The sequence below is a fragment of the Bubalus bubalis genome, chromosome 6 (genome assembly GCF_019923935.1).
Source record: "Bubalus bubalis isolate 160015118507 breed Murrah chromosome 6, NDDB_SH_1, whole genome shotgun sequence".
In the NCBI taxonomy this organism is placed as follows: Eukaryota; Metazoa; Chordata; class Mammalia; order Artiodactyla; family Bovidae; genus Bubalus; species Bubalus bubalis.
The window spans coordinates 42,428,466-42,452,691 of record NC_059162.1 but is presented as its reverse complement, the minus strand read 5'-3'; the positions used below and the strand labels follow the sequence as shown (position 1 = coordinate 42,452,691).

Below are 24,226 nucleotides of genomic sequence, written 5' to 3'. Positions count from 1 at the left end.
AACCAGAAGTGAACCTCTAATTGTTTCCAAATGCTTACTTTTTGGGTTTGGATGCAGCTCTAAGTCTTAGCTCAGTCAGGAATTTGCTAAGTTTGTCTTTTTCCCCATATCCTTTCATTATGGCTAGACAGATCCATGCTAAAATCTGTTTTATGATTCCCTATTACAGTAGTTAATCAGAAAAATATGGGCACAAACTCCTGAGCTAAACACAATTTTAAAAAACAAAAATAGAGTTTCTGCAGGTTTCTTTTACATTTTTATAACCTTTGAGATTATTATAGAAATTGACTTTGATTTTAAATTGCTTATCACCACACTTGATTTAGCAAGTACTTTTTTCTCCCCACCCCAGTTTCATGACCTAGTTATAGCTCCTACAGCTGAAATTCTTAACAATATTTTAATATTATTATTGGAGAAAATTAGCCTGATGTTTCCATGTGCTTTGGTGAAATGCTTGCTGCTCTTGAATGTAAACATTTTATTAAAATTCTACCTAAGTAGACAACCATTTGAAATTTTATAGTGTAGCAAAGTCAGTAAAAACCTCATTGGTACACTCTCTATATATTATTATCTTATATCAGTTATAGCTTTCATTTAATTATTTTAAAATAGATGCTGGCTTCTAATATTAATTTTATTAAAGTATTTGTCTGCATTATGGTTTTTGAATTGTGTTAAAATGGGGGATCCCTAAATTCTGTTAATTCTAATACTGTGTTATCTGTGATCATGGATCTTCACCAGTTCTAGAATCCTCAAACTAAGGGCCACATGTGAAAGTAAATTTTAGGAGAAAAAGAGAAGTACTAGTTGTTGTTCACTGTTGTTGTTTTTACAGAGAGAGTAGCAGACTTTGAGAGGCAACAACCATGGATTATACACATAAACATTTGAACAAAGATTTGGATAAATTTGTAGATGGTTGTTCTTGGTGACTTATTCAGTTCAGTTCAGTCACTCAGACATGTCCAACTCTTTGCGACCCTGTGGACTGCAGCATGCCAGGCCTCCCTGTCCATCACCAACTCCCAGAGTTTACTCAAACTCATGTCCATTGAGCCGGTGATGCCATCCAAACATCTCATCCTCTGTCTTCCCCTTCTCCTCCTGCCTTCAATCTTTCCCAGCATCAGGGTCTTTTCCAAAGAGTCAGTTCTTTGCATCAGGTAGCTAAAGTATTGGAGTTTCAGCTTCAACATCAGTCCTTCCAATGAATACTCAGGACTGATCTCCTTTAAGATGGACTGGTTGGATCTCCTTGCAGTCCAAGGGACTCTGAAGAGTCTTCTCCAACAGTTCAGTTCAGTTCAGTCACTCAGTCATGTCTGACTCTTTGCGACTCCATGAATTGCAGCACGCCAGGCCTCCCTGTCCATCACCATCTCCCGGAGTTCACCCAAACTCATGTCCAATGAGTCGGTGATGCCATCCAGCCATCTCATCCTCTGTTATCCCCTTCTCCTCCTGCCTCCAATCCCTCCCAGCATCAGAGTCTTTTCCAATGAGTCAACTCTTCTCATGAGGTGGCCAAAGTATTGGAGTTTCAGCTTTAGCATCAGTCCTTCCAAAGAACACTCAGGACTGATCTCCTTTAGGATGGACTGGTTGGATCTCCTTGCAGTCCAAGGGACTCTCAAGAGTCTTCTCCAACACCACAGTTCAAAAGCATCAATTCTTCGGTGCTCAGCTTTCTTCACAGTCCAACTCTCACATCCATACATGACCACTGGAAAAACCACAGCCTTGACTAGACGGACCTTTGTTGGCAAAGTAATGTCTCTGCTTTTGAATATGCTATCTAGGTTGGTCATAACTTTCCTTCCAAGGAGGAAGCGTCTTTTAATTTCATGGCTGCAGTCACCATCTGCAGTGATTTTGGAGCCCCAGAAAAATAAAGTCTGACGCTGTTTCCCCATGTATTTGATGACTTATTAGGAGTCCGTATTAAAGAAGTGTCTTTACTGTTTTAAAACTGATTTCCTTAAGGATTAATCTAGATTGGACTTAACTCTCTTGTATTAATTGTGCTTTAGCTCTTTTGGGGGAAAGTCTTAAACTAGCCTTAGGTATACTAAGACAAAGATTTTAAAAGTTTTTTGCAAGATTATATTTTATAACTATTGCTTAAGTAATATCAGTGCTCATATTGCATGCCTTTTATTACAGTAAAATCCATGTTCTCTTCTCTTCCTTTCTTCCTCACATTGTTTTGAAGGGTATATATTTTTTAAATTAATTTTTGGCTGCACCTAGTCTTTGTTGCCTTTTTGCAGGCTTTCTCTAGTTGTGGCAGGCTTTCATTATAGTGGCTTCTCTTGCTGTGGAGCACAGGCTCGAGGTGCGTGGGCTTCAGTAGTTGTGGCACACAGGCTCAGTAGTTGTAGCTCATGGGCTTAGTTGCTCTGAAGCATGTGGAATCTTCCTGGATCAGGGGTCAAACCCTTGTTCCCTGCATTGGCAGGCAGATCCTTATCCACTGCACCACCAGGGAAGTCGGAAAGATGTATTTTTTATTTTTAAAGGTATGTTTAAGAGTAAGTTATCAACATACTAATTAAAAAACCATTTGCCAGAAGTTCCTGGGAAATGAAAACGGATACAGGCTTTTAATCTACAGTTGTTTTTTATTCATGTGTGTCTTTTTCCAAATGGTGGGTCAATCCAACAAATGTTTGTTTTGTCGTTTCCATTGATCTCTACAGGCTTTTTCAATACTGTTAAGTTCCTTTGAAGTAAGGCATTGTGAATTATTTATCTTTTTATTTCTGGTGCCTAGCACATGCCTGGCACATGGTAAAGAAACAGTAAATGTTTGTAGACTTGAACTGTTCAAAATTGATTTTGGAGTCAGAAGACCTGTTACTATTCTAGCTCACCCATTCACTAGCTTTAAGCTTAAGCAAGTTACTTTGGTGCACTAGGTCTCCATTCCCACAACTGTAGAGTAAGATTCCATCTGATTCTAGAAGATCTGATGCCAAGCAAAGCATGTAGTACTTATTGCTTATTTGTACTGATTGCATAATAAAATCTATTTGCAGACTTACCTAATTAGTAATGGATGAGATTGGTTTGCAGAGTATAACCTCAGTTGATGATACTGGCATGTTGTTGCTTTTTAGTATACAAAGGCAACTTATATTTCATTTCCAAATATATTCTCTCTCTAGTATTCCTTGTACTTGGACCATTTTTTTTCTTACTGAATGAAAATAAAGATGGAAGAAATTACCAAGAAATTTAATCTACTCCCTTATTTTATAGATGAGAAAACTGATGTTTTGGAAGGTTATACTACTTGTCTAAAGCTGTTTAATGGCAGAGTTAGAACCTAGGTTGTATGATTTACACTTGAGTGATTTTTTCCACATCAGGTATCTCCAGGCATTATTAGCAGTTTCTTGAGATAAAGATTGAAGAAGAAGTTATCAAAATAGCTAAAGTTAGTGGGCACTGAAAAAAATACTTTTTTCTTATTCTCAAACAGTTATTCTGGGGGAACTACTTTTGTGCCTCATTTCCTGAGAAGTACAATAAAGTAGGAAAACAAAAATTGTTTAAGTTAGATATATAAAAGCATTTAGTTATAGATCCTTTCTTTTTCCTGAGAAATGAGGATGGAGAGAGGAAAGAAGAATGTAATAATTGAATTATGCCTTGTTGTTCTACTATGACGGGTTTTTTTTTTTGCCTTTTTGGTAAATCCAGGGAACCTTCACCTTTTTAATAACAGCACAGTGGATAGAAACAGACATTATTGTTCAGGTTGAATGAAAGGATGACCACTGTTCTTTCACTGTCAAAATCCTTAACCCCAATTCTAGTTGCTTTCCACCCATTTTTCCTCCAGCCTTACTATAGATATCACAAATTTTTTGTAAGAGCACAGAGAAGAACTTCATAGAGTTTGGAGGACAGTTTGGGATCAGGGAATATCCCCTGCAAGGGGTGACACTGAGATTTTAAAGAAGGACTAGAAGCCAGATTAAAGGACAGTTTAGGGACATCTAGAGAGGTTATAGCATGAGACAAAGCATGAAAGGAGGAAACAGCAGAAAGTGAAGTAGAAGTGTGTTTATGTTTTAGAGAGTGTAAAATGTGAAGCAAGAATGATAGGAGGTGAAGCTAGAGTTTACATTTAATTCCCCAGGCAGTTCAGTTCAGTTCAGTCGCTCAGTCGTGTCCAACTCTTTGCGACCCCATGGACTGCAGCATACCAGTCATAGGGAGCCGCTAATGGATTTTTCTTTTTCTTTTTTTTTTTTTTTTGAGGGAAATACAGAGTCAGATTCTGATTTTAATTAGATTAGTCTAATAGCTTTATACAGAATGGTTCTATTAGTTATCAATGGTAAGATAACAACTTACACAAAAAGAGCATAGCTAAAATGACACACATTATTATCTTTGCCTTGGTTCAGGAACTTGAGCATGGCTAACTGGGCTCCCTGGCTCAGGCTCCCTCACAGGGTGAAGTCAAGGTGTCAGCCAGGGGCTGTAGTCATTCTAATGCTGGTCTGGGGGAGAATCTACTTCCAGTCTCACTGAAGTGGTTGTTGACAGTATTGAGTTTCTTTGGGGCTCTTGGACTGAGGGTCTCGTTTCCTCTCCAGAAGCATCTCTTAGTTCCCGTTCGTTGCCTTGGGCCTCTGCCTAGGGCAGCTCTCAGTGTGGCAGCTTTGAACAAGCGAGAGAGCAAGAGAGGAGGGTGGAAAAGATAGAAGCCAGAGTCTTTTACCTTAGAAGCATGACTTTTGCCATACTTGATGCATTAGGAGCAAGTCACTGGGTCCAGACCACACTCAAGGGGAGGGGATGACACAAGAGTACACACACTAGGGAGGCAGGGGTCTCTGGGATCCATCTTTGAAGCCGCCTGTCACAGTGGACTTAAGAAAATAAGACCAGAGGCAAAGGGACCACTTAGGAGGCTATTTGATAATCCAAGTGAAATGATACAGAGATTATTGCGGACGTATGTAATAGAATGAAGGAGGGGGATGGAGGCAAGAAATGCTTAGCAGGTTAAGTCATGAGAACTTGGTGATTTAGAGCATGAAGGTTTTAAGGGAAAAGAAGCAATTAAAGGTGGCATCTAATTGTTCTTGGCTAGCAAATCACTATCTGACTAAAGAATATTTTCACTTGAATGTGTCTTCAACTCCTGTCCATGTGCTTTTATATGCATTACTGCTATTCTCTCCACACTTTTTAGATTTTTAAACTTGCCCTTGGTGTTGCTTCCCTGGACTCCAGTTTCTCAATATCTCAATATCTCTCGGTGTCTGTTTAACTTTCCTGTTTGTCTCTGTTCCTACTTTTACCCTCCTAACCCAGCTACTTACCTCTGTACACAAAGTGTGGGAACAGTTTCTTAATTTCTTCTCTGAGGCCTTTCCTTTCTTTAATCTAGATTCTAAAACATCTAATTGCTAGATACATTTATCTTTCATTTAATCAACAAGTATTGTGGGCCCACAAGTGTGACCAGCACTTTACTGGGCCTCCTTGGGACTATAACAGCAAGACAAGCATTGTCCCTATTCCTCTGATCATTAATATCTTCTCTTTCCTTTTCTGTCTGTCAAAAATAACACTAATCTTTTAAGTTATCCACTTCACCTTCTACCTTCCTTAAAAGGTATATGTTTTGTTTTGTTTTCTCTTTATCTCCTATAGCTATGGGGTTTCTGGGGTTTCCCAAGTGGTTCAGTTGTAAAGAGTCCACCTGCCAATGCAGGAGACATGAGTTTGATCCCTGGGTCAGGAAGATCCCCTGGAGTAGGAAATGGCTACTCACTCCAGTATTCTTGCCTAAAGAATTCCATGGACAGAGGAGCCTGGTGGGCTACAGTCCATGGAGTTGCAAAGAGTTGGGCAACATTGAGCTTGCACACATACCTTTAGCTATAATCAGGAGGGGTTTTACTCTAGAAACATTGAGATTCTATAAGTTTAAAACAAAGCACTGGCTTCAGCTAGTAAGTGTAATGAAGCTATTCCTGACAACTTGCCTTTCAATCAGCATCAAGCATTAGAGCAGTGACTGTCTGCTCACTCCAGTAACTTACTGGACTCCCCCTGGAGGGCTTTCTAAAAATATTGATACTTCACCTTTTCCTCAGAGATTCTCATTCAGTATGTTAGGAATGAAAAGAAACCACACTCTTAAGGTAAATTTGATGTGTTGCTGATTTAGAAAACCGTTGCAGTAGAGCCACCCTCACCATTAACTGTTTTGTGTGCATTTAACCATCTAAATAGAGCTTCCCTGGTGGCTCAGAGGTTAAAGCATCTACCTGCAATGTGGGAGACCTGGGTTCGATCCCTGGGTTGGGAAGATCCCCTGGAGAAGGAAATGGCAACCCACTCCAGTATTCTTGCCTGGAGAATCCCATGGACGGAGGAGCCTGGTGGGCTACAGTCCATGGGGTCGCAAAGAGTCAGACATGACTGAGTGACTTCACTTTCACTTTCAACCATCTAAATAGCCTAAAGCTTTAATTTCCAAATACCAGTTACAGACTAATTACATCAATTCATATGGTCTTTTGGGCTGATCACTAGAGGTGCTGATTCTTCACTAGATCTGTGGTGATATCCAGGCTTCTATTTTTTTTAATAATCAAAGAAGATTGATACATAATCAGATTGGAAAACCATTGGATGAACGAACCTAATATACTGTATTAATTTTTGTTTTTTGTATTTTCCTTAACAGAACTGTTGAGATAAATGCATGTAGATGTTTGATAAATGTTAAGGACCAGTCAGCCATGATATGCTTTATAGATGATCTTGGAAGAGTCTAGCCCTTTGAAGTCATATTTTAAATGGCAGTTGAATGACTGCTTGTGTTTAGATTTTTAGATGCTCCAGTACTATTCAGTAGTATAATATTAGTATTATACTAATATTTCATACACAGAAATATTTCATTTAACTCTTTTTTCATACACTGATATATTTCATTTAACTCTTCTACTTTTACCTTAAATAATAACTTTTTTGTCCCATGAAAAATTTGGAACAGTGACTGGATTTTTTTCCCTCATATTATTCTGATAAATCTTTGTTATATTCTACTGTCAGGAGGTATATTATTACTTTCTTGCAGGATAGGATGGTCAGAATGTGGCTCTAATAAGTTTGTTGTCTTCCTTTTCTATAGCGTTATTCCTCTCTTAAGAGAGTCTGTTGGAATATTAATGCAGAGAACTCCTCCGCTTTTGGAAAATACTTTACCTCAATGCTATCAGAGGGTAAGTTTCAGTGCTTCCAAACCACTGGGTTTTAGTTGTTTCCAAATTGTTGGGGGTTTCAACTTTTATAAATATGGGTAGCATGTGTGTATAATTTTATATTTCTTCCAAGATTAAAAGCTGACCATGAATGCCACTTAAACCAGAATAAAATCATTGGAAAATATTGAGCTTCACTAAAGAAATGTGGTAGAAATTGTCCTCATCTAGTGTAGAAATCCAGCGGCTCTTTTAAAATATAAATATGAATAGCAGATGGTATAAGCATTTCTTCAACATGTATTTTGTGAGCCCCCCATCTTTTATGCCATATGTTCTTCTAAGGTCCTAGGGGTGTAATGGTAAACAAGATAGACAGCGTCTATCCAAGTATTTATGGTCTGGCGGGGAACACAGGCACTAAACAAGAAATAAATAAGGAAATATCAGTGATGATTACTATAATAGAAATGAAACAAAGTGAGGTGGTAGACATGGATGGCGACATCAGATTTATTGAGACTGTCATATTCAAGGAAGCTGAAATCTTGTAGATTAGAAGGAGCCAGACATATGAAAATCTTGGAGAAGAGTGTTCCAAGCAAAGGAAAATGCTAATGCAATAAGTTCTATGGCTGGAACTAATTTAGTGTATTTGAAAAACAGTGAGGAAAAGCCACTGTGGCTGAAGCATAATAGATAAAGGGAAGAGTGGCTGGAAAGGCTGGAGAGAATGACAGGGGACAGATGATACAGAAGTGTTGGTCTACTAAGAGGTTTAGATTTAATTCTGATTCTGTGGGAAGCATTAGAAAGCTTTTATGCAGGGAGAGTGTCACAGAACTTAAATTTTAAAAGCTTATTCTGCTTGCTATTAGAGAATAAACACTAGGAAGAATGAAAGCAAAGAAAACCAATTAAGAAGCTATTATCATTTAATTTGAAAAGTTATGGCCTGGACTACAGTGGTAGCAATGACAGTGGAGCTAAGTAGATATTTTGGATAAGTTTTTAGAGATAGATTATATTAGCAGAGGGGAGAAAAAGTGTTGAATTGCAACTAGTCTAGATCCTATTTGTTGAGGTTGATGCAGGTGTGAGGGTGGAAAATCCTCCCATATCAAGAGTTCTATTCTGGATATGTTAAGACTGAAATGCCTACTATACTTCTAAGTGAAATGTCACTGAAGTGCTTGGATGTGCAAATCTGGAATTTTAGGGACTGATTAGAACTAGGAGGAGTTTTGATTCATCAACGTATAAATAGCCTTTAAAACATTAGGATTGTATGAGATTACCATGGAAGGATTCAGCTCTATTCTTTAGCTCAAGTTTCAACTCCAGATTTAGAGCATAGATAGAAAGGGAGCTGGAAAACCCAGAAGTTGAAGAAGGAGGAAGTAATCAACTGTGCCAAATGTTTCTGTGAGGCAATTCTAAAAGAAACAAAAAAGTGACTGTTGATTGGCATCATGAACAGCATTAATGGCTTTGATAAAAACATTTTCAGTAGATTTGGTGAAAGCTTGATATAGTAGATTAGGGTGGAAATGAATGGGGGAAGTAGATATAGTGGTTACAGTCATTTCTTTTAAGAAGTGTTGCTAAAGGGAGTAAAGAAATGAGCTGAAAGCTTGGCTATGGATATAGTAAGAAGGGGAAGAGAATTTGTTAAAACAGCATCCCATAGAACATTACCCAGTAATGGAGATGTTCAATAATTACCTTGTCCAGTATGGAAGTCACAAGGAACCTGTGGCTGTTGAGCATTTGAAGCTTAATAATTTTGAGCTAGTGCAACTAATTTTTAAATTTCATTACATTTTCATGTATTTAGTCACATGTGTCGAGTGACTTCTGTATTGCACAGTTCAGTTTGGGAGCATGTGTGTTGCTAATGGGAACATGCCAACTGAGAGGAAAAAGTTGATGATATGGTAGTGAAGCAAATTAATTTAATGAAGGAATCAAGTTCTTGAGAAGATGAGAAGGGATAGGATCCAAAGCATTAGGGAGGAATTAACTGTAGCTAAGAGCCAGGGGTACTGTATCCCACAAGGGAAGGCAGAGAATGCTGAAATAGATGAGGGTTGACTGGTAGATTTGGAGGGTCAGAAGAGCTTTTCTGTGTGCCTCTATTTTCTCTCTGACTTACAGGCAGTGTAATCATACAGAGAAATGAGAAGACCAGAGGAAAAAAGAGAAGGTGTAGAATAGTTCTTTTTGAGATAGGGAAAGTGAAATGCTGCCCATTTGACTTTTGTGGTTTTATGATTTTAAGGGAGGACCAGTCAGCATAATTGTGGAAGAGAAAGGGGCAATTTAGTGAATGCCTACTCTAAGCTGGCCCCTATACTAAGTGATGTACATATATTGTTTCTGTTCTTCAAATTAACCATAAAGGCTAAGTTTCCTATTTCTTTCCCTAGGAAAATTGAGTAAAATTGAGGCTCAGAAGATTTAAATAACTCAAAGGTCACAGATGGTAGCGGCTGAATCAGGATTCTAATCCATGTAATTCTGGCTTTAGAAGCTCCTGCTCTTTTTGTTACACCACACTGTCAGAACAAGAAGAGCAACATAGACTTTCATCTGTAACTACACTTTTGCACATTTTTAATTTGAGGAAAGTTAATGCCAATTTCTATAAGAGTCATTTCTTAACTTATGCTTTAGAATAACTTGCAAGAATGTACTTGTGCTGCTATTTATATGGAGGTAGAAGAAATCTCTTCAGTCAGCGTGTTGTTTCACTAGCATTGGTGTTTCACTATACCATTCGTGGGAGAAGGCAATGGCACCCCACTCCAGTCCTCTTGCCTAGAAAATCCCATGGACAGAGGAGCCTGGTAGGCTGCAGTCCCTGGGGTTGCTGAGAGTCAGACACGACTGAGCAACTTCCCTTTCACTTTTCACTTTCATCATTGGAGAAGGCAATGGCACCCCACTCCAGTCCTCTTGCCTAGAAAATCCCATGGACAGAGGAGCCTGGTAGGCTGCAGTCCATGGGGTCGGGAAGAGTCGGATACGACTGAGCGACTTGACTTTCACTTTTCACTTTCATGCATTGGAGAAGGAAATGGCAACCCACTCCAGTGTTCTCGCCTGGAGAATCCCAGGGACGGGGGAGCCTGGTGGGCTGCTGTCTATGGGGTCACACACAGTCGGACACGACTGAAGTGACTTAGCAGCAGCAGCAGCAGCACACCATTTGTGAGGATGCTCTTTAGAAAAATGTAGAGGATATCAACTTCACACTGCTCTGTCATCGGAGTCCTGAAAGAGGAAGAGAAAGTCCACCAGTCCAGTAAAAGCAGTTTTGTTTTTTTTTAATGGGCACAGTGGGTATTGTCTTAATTTCCCACTGGAAATCTTGGAGCTCATAGAAGGTAATCCTATATGCATCAGATTCTGATAAAAATAAGTATTTTGATAAAAAGTTCAACCTTTTCTTAGTTAACATCCCAAATAGATTACTTAAGAATCAGAGAATCTCAGAATTTGAAAAGATCTTACTATTCACTTGATCTCCTCTGCAACATTTAGTTGGTCACCCAGCTTCTTGACCATTTCCAGGAACCAGTGGTTAATCTCTTCACAGAGTAACCTCTTTCTCTTTTAAGTTAATCTAATTGTTATAAAGATCTTTTTACATTGAGCCTCTTTTAACTTCTGAGTTCTGATCTTAGTTCATCTCTTCCAGATCTATTATTTACAGAGATACTGAACAATAGCAGTAGTTTGGGCATCTTTGTAAGGATTTTCCTGATCTTCAATGGAATACATCTAATGTTTTTTTCCTTAAGTGTTTTCTATGCATTTTTGATAGATAGCTTTTAGTAAGTTAAGGAAGTGTCCTTCTAAGCATAAATAGGGGTTGAATTTTATTAAGTAATTGCAATTCTTTTATTAAAATGATTGTGTGATTTTTCTCCTTTGCTTCATTAATTGAAGAATAACGGTAATAGAATTTCTGATGTTTATTGTTTCCCTCTTGGGATAAACCTAACTTAGTCATGATACATTATTTTTTTAATATACTGTTGGATTTAGCTTACTTAATTCATAAGAGAATTCAGCTTATATGTTACTGTCTTTATCTGGTTGGGGATCAAGATTATTTTTACTTATATGAGGTAGTGCCTCTTTTTTATTTTCTGGAAAAACTAAGTGGTTAAGTTACTTGAAAGTTTTCCCTCTGGGACTTGGCAGGGCTGAGGGGGCTTTATGAAAGAGAACTTTTATTACCTGTTCAGTTTTTAATGGTCCATTCATATTTTCTGGGTTTTTTTTTTCTTATATTATGGGATTTTCTGTATTTTCTGAAATAATTTCCCAAAATTTATTCATTTTTATCTAGTTTCTTAAAATTGTGGTTTTTGTTGTTTTTCTGATTTTATTTTATTTTATTTTTTTTAATTTTATTTTATTTTTAAACTTTACATAACTGTATTAGTTTTGCCAAATATCAAAATGAATCTTTCCAGGTTTAGTGAGGTAAAATTGATGAATTAAAATTATATATATTTAAAGTGTACAATTTGATGTTTTGATATACATGTACATTGTGAAATGACCACCACAAAAATAGGGAACACTTCACAAATTGCATGTCATTCTTGGACGAGGGCCAAGTTAGTCTTCTCTGTATCATTCTAATTTTAGTATATGTGCTGCCAAAACAAACACCAAAATTGAGTGTTTATTCATTTTATATACATGCATATACTGTTTACTGAGCACGCCAGGCTTAGATGCTTATAGTTTTAGGTGTTCAGGATACAAACATGAAACTCAAAAATAAATCCCTGCTCTTATTGAGCTTGAGTTCTGTCAGAGTAGACAGGCAATAAACAATATAAATAACATGAGTAATGTGGCATGTGTCATTAGCTGCTGAAAAGTAAAACAAAGCAGAGAAATGTAAAAATGAAAATGTTTTTTTAGCTAGGATAACAGTAGAAAGGCTTCCTGAGACGTTGGCGTTTGAGTAAAGGCCCGCATAAAGTAGACCAGTCATTATTGTGGAAGGAAGGACACTCCAAGCAGAGGGAATAGCAAATACCCCGAGACAGGAGTGTTTCAGATTCTTCAAAGAGTGGTGAGAATGCTGCTATAGCTGGGGAAGAGGAAGCAAGGGGAGGGGGAGGAGGAGATGACGTAAATGTGGTAAATAACAAGCGGCCACATCACATGGGTCCATGTGAGTTATTGTGGAAGCATTGGTTTTGGTTCAGAGTAAGATGGGAATCTACTGAGGATTTTGAGCAGAATGAAAGCATCTGACTTAAAGCAACAGAATCTCACTTGGGCTCCTACTTTGAGACTAGATGAAGAGGTGCAAGGCTAGCAATAGGGAGACCTCTTAATCAAACTAGAGTGGCTTTAACTGGACTGATAGCAGTAGAGATGGTGAGAAGTATTAGGATTCTACTCAGTTGTAATATATTGTATACTCGTATGTTGATACATTCATATATTATAGAATTCCCTTTTATGGTTTTTTAAATCGGTTATTGGTAGTTTTCCTTTTTCATTTTGTACTTTGTTTAATTACATATTTATTTTTATTTTTTTAACTCCATCAGAGTTTGTCTTGTCACTGGTTCTCAACCTCAGGGCGAGGAACACTTAAGGAGCCATTGGAAAGACTTAGAGCCATCCCTCCCGTTTTTGGTTGTCACATGAGTTGGGGAAGGGTATATGTTGGCATTCAGTTTCCTTGGTCCTGGGAGTGCAAAGATCCTGTAGTTTCTGACAGTTGTACACAATGAAGACTCATCCTGTCTAAAATATGCCCCCACTGTGTATAAAACACTGACTCTCTAGCTCACTGATTGTTTTCAAAGAAGTAGTGTTTTGACATTGAGAATTCCATCATTTCCACATTTCTGCTTCCCATCCTTTATTTCTTTCCTTTTTATTTCTTAAGTTGACTTGGTTGTTCTTTTCCTAATTTCTTAGCTCATTTGTATTTATGTTTATCCTCTGATTGATGTATGGTTGACTCTTGAACAACATAGGTTTGAACTGCACGTTCTACTTATACGTGAAATTTTTTTTCTTTTTTTTCAGTAGTAAATACCACAGTACTACATGATCCATGGTTGGTTGCATCCTCAGATTTTTGACTGAGAGGCAGGCTGGCGTCCCTTCCCCTGCACTGTTCTCCCGTCAGCTGTATTTGAAAATGTAAATTTCCCCTAGGCACTCTCTCACCTATGCCCTACAAAGTTTGATACGTGTTCATTTATATTTCCTTACTATGTGTCATAGTACCAGCACATAGTAAGTACTCAATAGGTATTTGTTAATCAGGTCAAACCCACCCCACCAGCCCACGTTTTTCTTTAGAGGGTAGAATCCATGTTTACTGATGTGTAATGATTTAAGTTGTATCCACTTATATTTGATTTCATGTTAATATCTGCTCTTCATATTTTAGGTGCAGCAGTTGCAAGGAGTTTACAGTTTACAGGAACAGCATTTCTGGACCTTATGTTCTGATGTTTATGTTGGGACCTTGAAATTAGTAGTAGCGCCTGATGCTGATGCCAGGTGGATTTTAAGCCAAACGCATAACATTTTTACTCAGGTATGATATTTTTAGTAACCTCTTTTAAGGGTCTAAGAATTTATTGTATCTACTAGTTTTAAAAATATTTACTATTTAACATATTAAATATATATATATATATATTCTACACTGTGAGGTACATATAAAAGATTTTTTCAATCACAGAGTCAAATTTGGGATATCCTTGCTTTAGTGAATACTCTTTTTTTTTTTTTTTTTTTTTTAGTGAATACTCTTAATGAAGATAGTCCTGTTTATTCATCATTGAGCTGATTTGAGCTCCTTTATGAAAAAGTAGATTCTCCCTTACTGTATACTCCTTATAAGACATGTTAAATGCTGTTTGAAGCTAGGAATTCTAAGATAGTATTTGGAATAAGAATAATGCCTGGTCAGTCGCTTTAACTTAAAGCAAACTCTCTTAACGTTTTTGTCAATAGCAAAGCCACCGCTCCTTCTTTGTGATTTAATGACTTAAGATGCTCTTGAGTTTTTCTTAATTCTGTATATGGAATCATGAATTAGTTCATGGCTGCAACCAAATTATATGAGGTAATGTTTATGCCATCATGAGTTGACATAGTGACTGATAAACTAAAAGTGATTACTAGGTTATTCTGAACGTACTGAGAAAATAAGCACATCATGTCAAGAATATCTGAGGAGAGAGAGACCACAGATTTTTTTTTTTTGGAGGGGGGTCTGGTTTGCTGGAAATATTTGTCAGAAAATGTAGATGTTGACACTGCTGCCAGATTTATCTAACACATAAATCTAATGTGGAAACTGATTCCATGCCGTAAAAGTCTGTGCTTAAAAACTGACCCAAGCCTTCTGATGTGATGCAGTGGGAAGTACACATGACATGTGTGGTACTCTTGCCAGAAACAGTTAATGTAAATCCAGTCACTAGTAAACAACCAGACAAACCCAGCTTGTGGCCTGTCACCCTGGATTCTTAAGAGGTGTCATGAAAAGAATAAAAGGAATTATAGGGGCTTTTTCTAAATTAGAGGAGACTTCACAATTAAAGTGAAGACTTTAAAGTGGAGAAGGAAATGGCAATCCACTCCAGCACTCTTGCCTGGAAAATCCCATGGATGGAGGAGCCTGATAGGCTACAGTCCATGGGCTTGCAAGGAGTCGGACACAGCTGAGTGACTTCACTTTCCCTCACTTGCACAATTAAATGCAGTGTGTGGTGCCTGATTGGACCTTAAACTGGGGAGAAACATCACAAAGGAAACTGCTGGGTAATTAGGAAATTGAAATATAGATACATAATAGTTCACATAATTGTGTAGGTGTTAAACTTCTTGGGTATGATATGGTATTGTGGCTATAGAAGAATACTCATGTTCTTAGGAGATACATGCCAAAGGCTTTAGTGGCAGAGCATCAGGATGTCTAACTTTCCAGTGCTTCAGCAAAAGTGAAAAGGATTACAAATAAATACACATACAGAAAAAAAAGCAAATATGGCAAAACGTTAGTGATTGCTTTATATAAGTGATGGGTAGATAGGTATTTGTTGTGCTATTCTTTTGTCTTAAGTCTTTTCAAAATAAAAAGTTAAAAAATAAAATTTCGGTGGCTCCTCATTACCACCAGGATAAAGCCCAAACTTTCTAGCATGACCCAATTAACTTTTCAGCCTCTCTACTACTATTATTCACTGCCATGTACTTCATACTCCAGCCTCACTAGACTATCTACTTATCTGTATGAGGCAAAAATCCTACTCTAATGTAAAGGTCCAATTCAATTGTTACTTTCTCTCTAAAGCCTTAAAGACCGTTCTAAGCCTCATATACAAATGAGAAATAGAGAGGGACAGATGGACAGTTTAAATTCAGGACCTTAGCATAAATTAAATGATCTCTCTTGTCTAATAAAAGAGAGATATATGGTTATGTTCCTTTGGAATAATTAATGAAATGGTCTTATAATGAAGGCAACAGCAAGACTTACCTACTGCAAAACAATATACTAGTACCATTTATTTACCCTAGACTTTGAAGAACCAAGTCTTTTCTTAGCAGATGCGGTAAGAAATCTATACTATTATGAGTTTCATAATGCAGCATGTAAAAACCTTCACAGTAAGTCAGAATCCTTCTCACACCTCCTCCCTTTTTCAGAGGCAAAAAGGAGAGCATGGCTAGCCTTCAGTAGCCTTCAACAACCTTGCTTTCCACTGCCATTTCTAGATCATGATTCTTCCCTTCAGTCTATCGATTTTCTCCTAGTTATACCATGACCTTCCACCCTCACAGCATGGCCATCTGTCCAGCTCTAGAATGCCTCACGCTGTCCTAAAACTTTGGCACTTAAGTCACAGTTCTCCCTCTGAGAAAGGAGTGTGATTTACAGGTTTAGAGATGCACAAGCAGTGGTGTCTGTGCTAAGAACTGCTGAAGTTGTCATTGAAGTATGTGGAGGGAGGTTCTTCTGGTAACCGTAGAAATCTTGGCTTTGAAAATGGCTGAAATTGAAAGTTTACTCAGCTGCTGCTTTGGTTTTGGAAGCTGTATTTGGGTTTTGAAAAGTTTCAGCTCTAAAACATATTTAAGCCTTTTTATCAGCTAAGGTCAAACCAACTTGATTTCATTCCTTGCAAAGACCAAGGACTGTCTTAGTCTTTCAGTGAAAATGGTTCAACACATTTTTCCCAGTGGGGAGAGTGAAGTCACCCTACTCATAACTTTCATTACACACATTTAATGATTGTAAGTTGATGTGTGATAGTTATTTTGGTTCTGAAATATGTGAAATTGAAGGTTGTTTTTTTTTTTTTAATTATTTTCCTTTTCTGCCTATGCCCTCTCACACATATTCATTATGCTATGAGTATATCCTAGGGCTTGCAGTAACATTTTCAATTCGTGAATTGAAATTTAAGTTTTTTTAATTTAAACTATATCTTAATCATAAATTTTACTTACCAAAAGTAATAAAACTCAGATTGCTTCATTTTTTAGAAAAAAATAACACTAATGCTTTAAGTAGTTTTCTTGTAGAAAGACTTTAAATACTGGTGGCCTTAGTTCCAAAAGACCAAAAGAAGAATTTTCTCAATACCTGGTGCTTCTATGATATTTTAAAATATTTTTCTTAGAGCTGATCTTAAATTGATTTAAAAAAATTTTTTTTAAGTTGTTCTTGTTAAAATTTGTATGGAGATAACTTAGGTTAACATTAAATTTGACAACTGTAGCTTTTTGTTTTGTTTATAAATCTGTAAGCTTTGTGACCCTTTTTGAACTGTACATTAAGCATGTCTTCTTATTCTCATTTTCCATAGTTATCATTTAATCATGAATGGTTAAGGCAGCTGGGTTGCTGTCACGAATGTAGAATAACACAAGTGAATTGGTAGAAGTCTCTTATATTTCTTTGGGATTATTAGTTAAGTGATAATCCAGTTTTAAACTACAAGGTTTTTGTTGACATTGAAAAAGTCCATTCTCCTCACTGCATGCACTAGCTTTTTAAAAATGATGTATTTTTAGGGAATTGATGAACTAGAAAACATTATTTACATTTAGTATCTGAACAGGATGTGGACGTGGGAACTGGATGAGGAAGGCAGTTATCATTTTATGTTTCTCGTTTTGAACTGGCTGACATCATTAGTTAATTTTTTAGACACACTTTTGTTTAGAAATAATGTTAGAAGAAAAATCTAGAATATGCTTGGGCTCATAACCCTCCTCAGCTCCACAAAGCAGAAAAGACAGTTTAACTTAATGCATGTTATTTACTCTTCAGTAGAACCTCTATCTTGATATTTTCCATTTTTTCTTCTCTTCTGGCCTGTTTCTGCCTGTTAAGTCCTAACTCCTCAGCTTCCTGCTTCAGCCTTCTATGCTGTAGTCTCTAGGCTCAAAAGAGAAGTTCACACTGATATCCAGAAGGAAGCTGAAGAGCCTCCTCACTAGCCCAGATGAGAATTCCCCAAGATTCAGAACCTCCCACCTCCACCACTCTCCTGCATGCATAATCCCTTCAGTGTTTCTGACAGCAGACATCACCCCACCTTGTTGTATCTCCTGGGAGGTGAGAGTAGAAAGGAGGAAAAATCTATCCAGCCTTCCAGGTGGCGAGCTGTTTTTTCCACCCTTTGCTTTTTGTTGGGGGGGCTGTTAATCTTTTGTAAGTATTGGTTGTTTTTCATTAATCCACAGGGTTTAAGTTCTCATTTGTTGATGGTGGTAGAAATAACAACAGCATCAGCAGCGAGCCTTATTGAGAGCCCCCCACATGCCAAGCAGTGTGATGGGTGCCTAATGTAGTAGTCTATCCTTATAAGACAGGTGGGGTATTAGCCCCAGTTTGTAGAAAAAGGAGCCCAGACCCACGTGATTCTTCATGACTTGTAATTTCATCATATTCAGTCACTATTTCATGAATTCTGAGATGATTTTGTTTTCACATGAAAGACTAAGGCAGTTTTTAAAAAATTCATTTTTATGGGTAAAGATTAATATAATACATTCAGTCGAAAACTAAAGTAGAAAGTTTCTGTAGTTTTTGAGAATTAGTAGAGAAATACAATCAGTAATTTTCTATAGCCATATTCTTGTTTATTTTTCTAAATTTTGATTGCTGATTTATTTTCCTTGCCACAGCAATGAATATTTATGGCAAATATTCTATGACATAATGTTAACAGTTATTTTCTTAGAAGCATAGGTGTTAAAAATAACTGTCTTTCCTATTTTAAAAAGTTTTAACTGATTTTTTTATGGTTTGTACCTGATTCTCAGGATATAAGATACAAGTATTCTATGGTTTTCACTTTTTTGAAGGACAACCCTCAGCAGGCCTCTGAGTGCTAACGTCATCCCTATAGTAGAATATTTAAGGGAACCAAGCACCATTTTGATCTCCTGGAGTATTTGTCATGAGAATAAACGGTGTAGGAAACCTAGTTTGCATTCAGAAAGTAGGTGACATACTATAGGAGTCTTTGAAATTTTCGCTTTTTCTCTCTACATTGAAGGAAATTGAGAAAGGAAAATGGGAACCTGGGAGATGTAAAGCTGTGCCCATCCAGCCAGATGGATGAAACACATCACTTTTCCTGTTAGACACAGCTTTTGTATGAAACAGTGGGCCCTCAGGGGAAAAATACCAGCTTGAGTAATTAACTCATGATTATGCAAAGATCAATTTACGTAGCCTCTTTGTTTTTCTCCCTTTTTTTTTTATTGCCTTGGGCTACCTCATTTCTTATTACTGTCTTCACTGTATTTGGGCCAGGATTTAGGAAAGTGGCAGAGACAATAATGGGAGACCAACTTATTTTGTCCATTTAACTTTCATTAACAAGTTTGTTGAAAAGAAATTAAGCCAGTTTATTTGGGCAATAAAGAGTTAGACATGACTTGACCACTGAACAACAACTTGAGGTTAGATATACAAGAAATTTGCAAAAGGGTTTCCTAAGTATAGTTATTTTGGGGCCCATCTGGGTTGAGTAAATCAAATATAATCAATCATAAGTTTTTTATAGCATGTAAAATCTTTCTCATATATTCACACATGATCCTTACAGTAGTGCCTGTTACGTAACAAGGGTTTATTAAATGTCAAATACTGGGTGAATACACAACAGTTGTGTGAGATAGGTAGGATTGATATTTATCCACAATTCTAAAATTAGAAAAACTGAGATTCTGTTTCAGTTTTTAGCTTAAAGTCATAAGATACTAAGTTCTATCTTTTTTCTGCCACAGACCTCTTTAAGGAGTACGTGCTATTAAATGCATTTTCAGAGAACTTTAACTTTACCACAGCAAGGATTTTTTTTTTTTCCTTTTTAATGAGACAAAAAAGCTAACATGTTTTCTGTGCTGGGAAGGCACTGGGGTCTTATCGGGCTTTTTATTTCATTAGAGCAGCTCCTGCCTCTTTGGGCATTCATAGTGTTGGGCAGAGCCCTCCAACTTGAATGCTAGAGGGAAAGAAAGCCATGCTAGAAGCAATGCTTTGAGGAGCCCAGAAATTCCTATGAAAAGGTAGCATTATTATTTTATCCCCCCACTCTGGATTTTCCTTTCTTTTAAATGTTCTAATTTACTTTTCATTCTGTGTTACTGACAGAGTGCTTATTGTAACTGATTGTATGCTTTAATGTTTTTCAAGTTGTTTATTTGAAAGAAGGAAATTAGTACAATTTCACTTCATCCAACAAATGTTTGTTAATCACTTACTGTGTGGTGGGCACTACTTGAGGTTCTGGGAGTCAGCAGTGAAAAAATAGACAATCTTTTTATTTAAGAGAGTCTGTTATCAATGGAGAGTGACAATAAACAGTATCACAGCAAAGAAGTTTTATGATATATTAGAAAGTGATAAGTGTTAGAGATAAGAAGAGCAGAGTATGGAGACCAGAGGTGCTGAAGCATTTACCATTTCTTGCACCAAGCTTTGTATTTTTTTTTCTTTATGGATGGATAGATGTATAGATAGATGCTCTCTATCTCATCACCTCATCTGACATACTGTATATACTTGATTGTTTATAATCTCCCTCTCCTTTCTAGTTCCCAATAGCTTATAAGCTCCATGAGCACAAGATATTTTATACCTGTTTTGTTGGCTATTGTATTCCCAGGGGACAGAACAGTACCAGGAATCTAAGAGATGCACAAAACGTATTTGTTTGGATGAATGAATTGACTGCATTTGATATAGGGTGGTCAGGGTAAGCCTCACTGACATCTGAGTAGAGATGTGACAAGAGAGGGAATATGTCACGTGGCAGGCTTGAGGACCATTGTTCCAGGCAGAAGGGCCAGTTATGGCTGGAACAGAGTGACCAAAGGGAGAGGAGTACAAAATAAAACAAGAGAGGGAATCAGGGACCACCAGATCATGGGAGGGCTTTAAAGGCCACTGTAAGGACTCAGACCGAAGGACTAAGGGAGATGAAACTGTTGTTGGGTTTGAGTGATAGAGTGACAGGACCATAGTTGCTCTGCTGGAAACAGACCAAAGGAGTGCAAAGGTAAAAGGGTGAAAACTAGATCACAGGCCGTTACAAAATACAGGTAAGAGATGATAGTGACTCAGGCCAGGGGATAGCAGTGGAGGTGCCCGTAAAGTGATCAGACTCTGGATTTGCATTATTTTGGAGGTGAGGCAAACAGGTTTTGCAAATAATGGGTTGGGAGTGAGAGAAGGAAAGGCGGTTGCAACATTGAGGGAGGAATTGAGATGGAGAAGATACCTGATCAACAGGTTTGAGGGGAGGAGATAGTGACCAGCTTAGCTGTGTTTTGGTGCTTTCAGACATTCTTAAGTAGAACTGTCAAGTAGGTGGTGGGTAGGTTTCAGCCTACAAAAAGTGTGAGACTGTAGACAGTACTCAAAGTCTGAATATTGGGTAAGACCATCTAGAAGGAAGTACCAAAAAAGAAGGGATCTGAGGATTGAGTCTTCGGGTATTTGAGTGTTTAGTGTTCAAAGACAGGAGGCAGAACCTGCAAAGGAGACTGAGAAAGACTGATAAGTGAGGTAAAAGGGCCACCAGTGAGTATTCTGTGGAAGCTAAGAGTGGGAAAAGTGTTTCAGCAGGAGGAACTGATCCCCTGTGTAGACTGGTTACTAAGATGAGGACTGAGAATTGAGCACTGGTCTGAGCAATTTAGGGGAAGTGGTTGGCAGCAAAAGTTTGGTTGAAATGGGTTCAAGAGAGAAGAGAGTAAAGGAATTGTAGGCAGCAAATATAGAAAAATTGATACAGAAGAGATGGGGGCGATTTTGAGAGCAGTGTCCTTGAATAGCAAGTTTATATCCAAAATTGAAGGGAGGAGTTGGAGTGTCAAGGAATCAATAACTAATAGATGGTTTTACTTATTTCAGTGTTTACAAATCATTTATCATAGGAAGATTTAGATGGCATTAACTTCTGATTTTAATAGCCAACTTGTCAGTCACTGTGGTGTTCTCTCTAGGAGAATACAGGTAGATGGGTAACCTCATTTTTCCAAAATTCACTTGGGCAAGGCATGTAATTAGCATAGCTTTCTTTTGTAGAGCTATATGGAGAATCTTTTTGTTTGTTTTTGTAACTTACTAACATACTTGTTTCTAAAATAAAATAATGGGCACTTTATGATAAAAAATGGAGAATTCTTTCCCAAAGACAGAAGAGAAAAATAATTCTTCCCTTTTTCAAAAAGAAAGAAAAAAAATGTTTCCTACTACTTTTCAGAAATATGTAGTCTGTTACAATTTGTTTAATTTTCTCATTTTTTTTTTTTTTTTTTTTTAACTTTTCAGGCCGGAGTGAGACAGCTTTATGTACAGATTGACTTTGCGGCCATGTAATGAGTGAAAAGAAACCATGCTTTTTGGGGGGACCTAATTTTTCTGGTACTGTACAATCCTAAACATTGTACCTAGCTTTCTAAAAAGAGAAATCATCACTACACCTCCCCAGCACCAAGTAGACCAGGTAGAGTCCACCGTTTGTGCTCTGCCGGGAGTTTACAGCTAAGGGGTCAGAAGTAAGAGGATCTCTCCTGGACTTCTGGTCTTGTCTTTGTGCTCTTCTCACCAAACCATTTTGATTTCTGAGGTTTCTAGTTTTGTTCCAGGGTATTGTTTTCTCGGTATTGTTGTTTCCTTTTTTTTTTCATTTCAAATGCCCTCACTCCCACCCCTCATCCTAGCCAGTAAGAAATTCAGACTGTGGGTCTCTAATCATCTGGAATGTCTTCACTGAAGCTGCTGGAAGCCACTGCTTTCATTCCCACAAAACCAGTGTTATTTTAAAAAAGAAAAAAGAAATAAGAAATGGAAATCTGTTTTATATGTAATGTCACAGTTGTTGACGTTTTTCAATATAATCATATGTTTGTGAAATTGTTTGTACCTTGCAAACTTATGAACCAAACCATATTGGGTTTTCAAAGTGCCTTTGTATCAGAAAATGTATTTGCCAGCATAGAAATGTTCCATCAAAGGTCATGTATATGTTTGTTTTTTTTTTTAACGGGTATTCTGTACAAAATAAGACTCTTGTTAGTAACATATATAGATGTCTTTTTGTGTACTTCAAGCATAGATTTAGATACAGAAAAATTTGCCTTTTATTGCTCTCTCATCAAAAAATAAAAGGTGTTATTTTGCTTTTTAAATCAAATTTGGTTATTATATTAAATTATTTTATGGACTGTGTTTTCAGAACTTTGCAGATGCTTCTGTTATACAGACAGGTGTTTTGAATTATCACATCTGCTAAATTTCAAATTTCTAAAAAGCTACTGTGTCTATGATAAACTTTCCTGTATCTCTCTGCTGTTTTTAAAGATTCTCTTAATGAAAGGGAAAAGCATGTAGAGTGAAAGCAGAAAAGGTTGTGACAGTGTTGATTTGCTTTTTTGTTCTTCAAATGCCAAGTCCTATAATTTGTTTTCCTATGCAAGCACTGCAAAAATACAGTTGCTTTCAGGAATCCTAAAGTTGCATTTTACTGAGTTTGAAGTATTGAAGGTATGGAGTAGATGTGGTAATATAAAACTCCTAACACAAGTATCTTGGAAGTTCATAAATAAGTTGATTTCTAGGTTCTTGTTTATTTGAAAAATAAAATTGCAATTTGAGATAAGTGCTTGAACACTCTACTTAAATATTTCTGTGTTTTATGAAGAAATTGATCTGCATAGATATTTTCCCACTGTATTTCATTTTCTCATAATGTACATTCCCCTTTAACTGAAAAGGAAAAATTTAAAAATATTTTAATTTTTTGGAGGGGGAACCCTGCAGGATGGAAATGAATGTTTAGAATGAAGATAAGTAATAAGCACTTTTTCACTGATGTGGCAGAAATCACTGTTGGTTTTGTCTTAAGTTTCAGAGTACCTATTGCCCTACTTCTGACCTACAATTTATGAAATACACTGTAAACTACAGACTACTTGCTTCATGCTTTTCTAAACCACTGCAGATTGCCATGAACTATCAATAGTCTCCTTTTTCTGCAGATTGCGTAGTATTTTCAAAGTATTTTTACATACTGCCAGGCAGTTCTGAAGCTTAAAATTCCTGTCAACAGAATGCTTTTAACTGAAACAATTGTTAAGATGTTTCAAGAGGGAAATATAAAAGGAAATGTGCTGATAACGGTACTACTTTTTCACTGTAAGTATAAGTAGTCACTTGGAAGTTTGCATCCACTGCCAAGCCTGAGATATTCTTTAGGTTTTGGCATATTGTGGAAAGTGACAGGTTTGTATGAAGGCAGGGACTTTGATGTGTGCCTTTAAAAACTAATTATGTGAAACTGTACTGATACTTAGCATACAGAGGTAATATTTGCATTGGCCTATAAAATTTACCAGCACACACTGAAGATCCACTTCTGTCTTTCACTGAGTCCTCC

General features: G+C 37.2%; 1 protein-coding gene and 1 non-coding gene across 4 annotated transcripts in view; one reads left to right on the top strand and one right to left on the bottom strand.

The window, feature by feature from the left end:
* The window catches only part of SLC30A7 (solute carrier family 30 member 7), a 94,657-nt gene extending 71,208 nt beyond the window's left edge, over nt 1–23,449 (top strand). The window contains exons 9-12 of one of the 3 annotated variants that reach the window (XR_006551786.2): nt 7,181–7,271; nt 13,696–13,845; nt 19,734–19,850; nt 22,120–23,449. Coding sequence is in view for 1 of the 3 variants with exons in the window: in XM_006049817.4 (XP_006049879.3) it covers nt 7,181–7,271; nt 13,696–13,845; nt 22,120–22,167 (289 nt within the window). In the remaining 2 variants the exon portion in view is untranslated. Of the gene's footprint in view, nt 1–7,180; nt 7,272–13,695; nt 13,846–19,728; nt 19,851–22,119 lie in introns of all 3 variants that reach the window. The other 2 variants (XR_006551787.2, XM_006049817.4) reach the window with 2 other exon arrangements.
* Nucleotides 11,834–11,939, bottom strand: LOC112585833. The gene has a single exon (XR_003110415.1). It is a non-coding gene; the product is annotated as a U6 spliceosomal RNA (small nuclear RNA).
* Nucleotides 23,450–24,226: the final 777 nt, after the last annotated feature.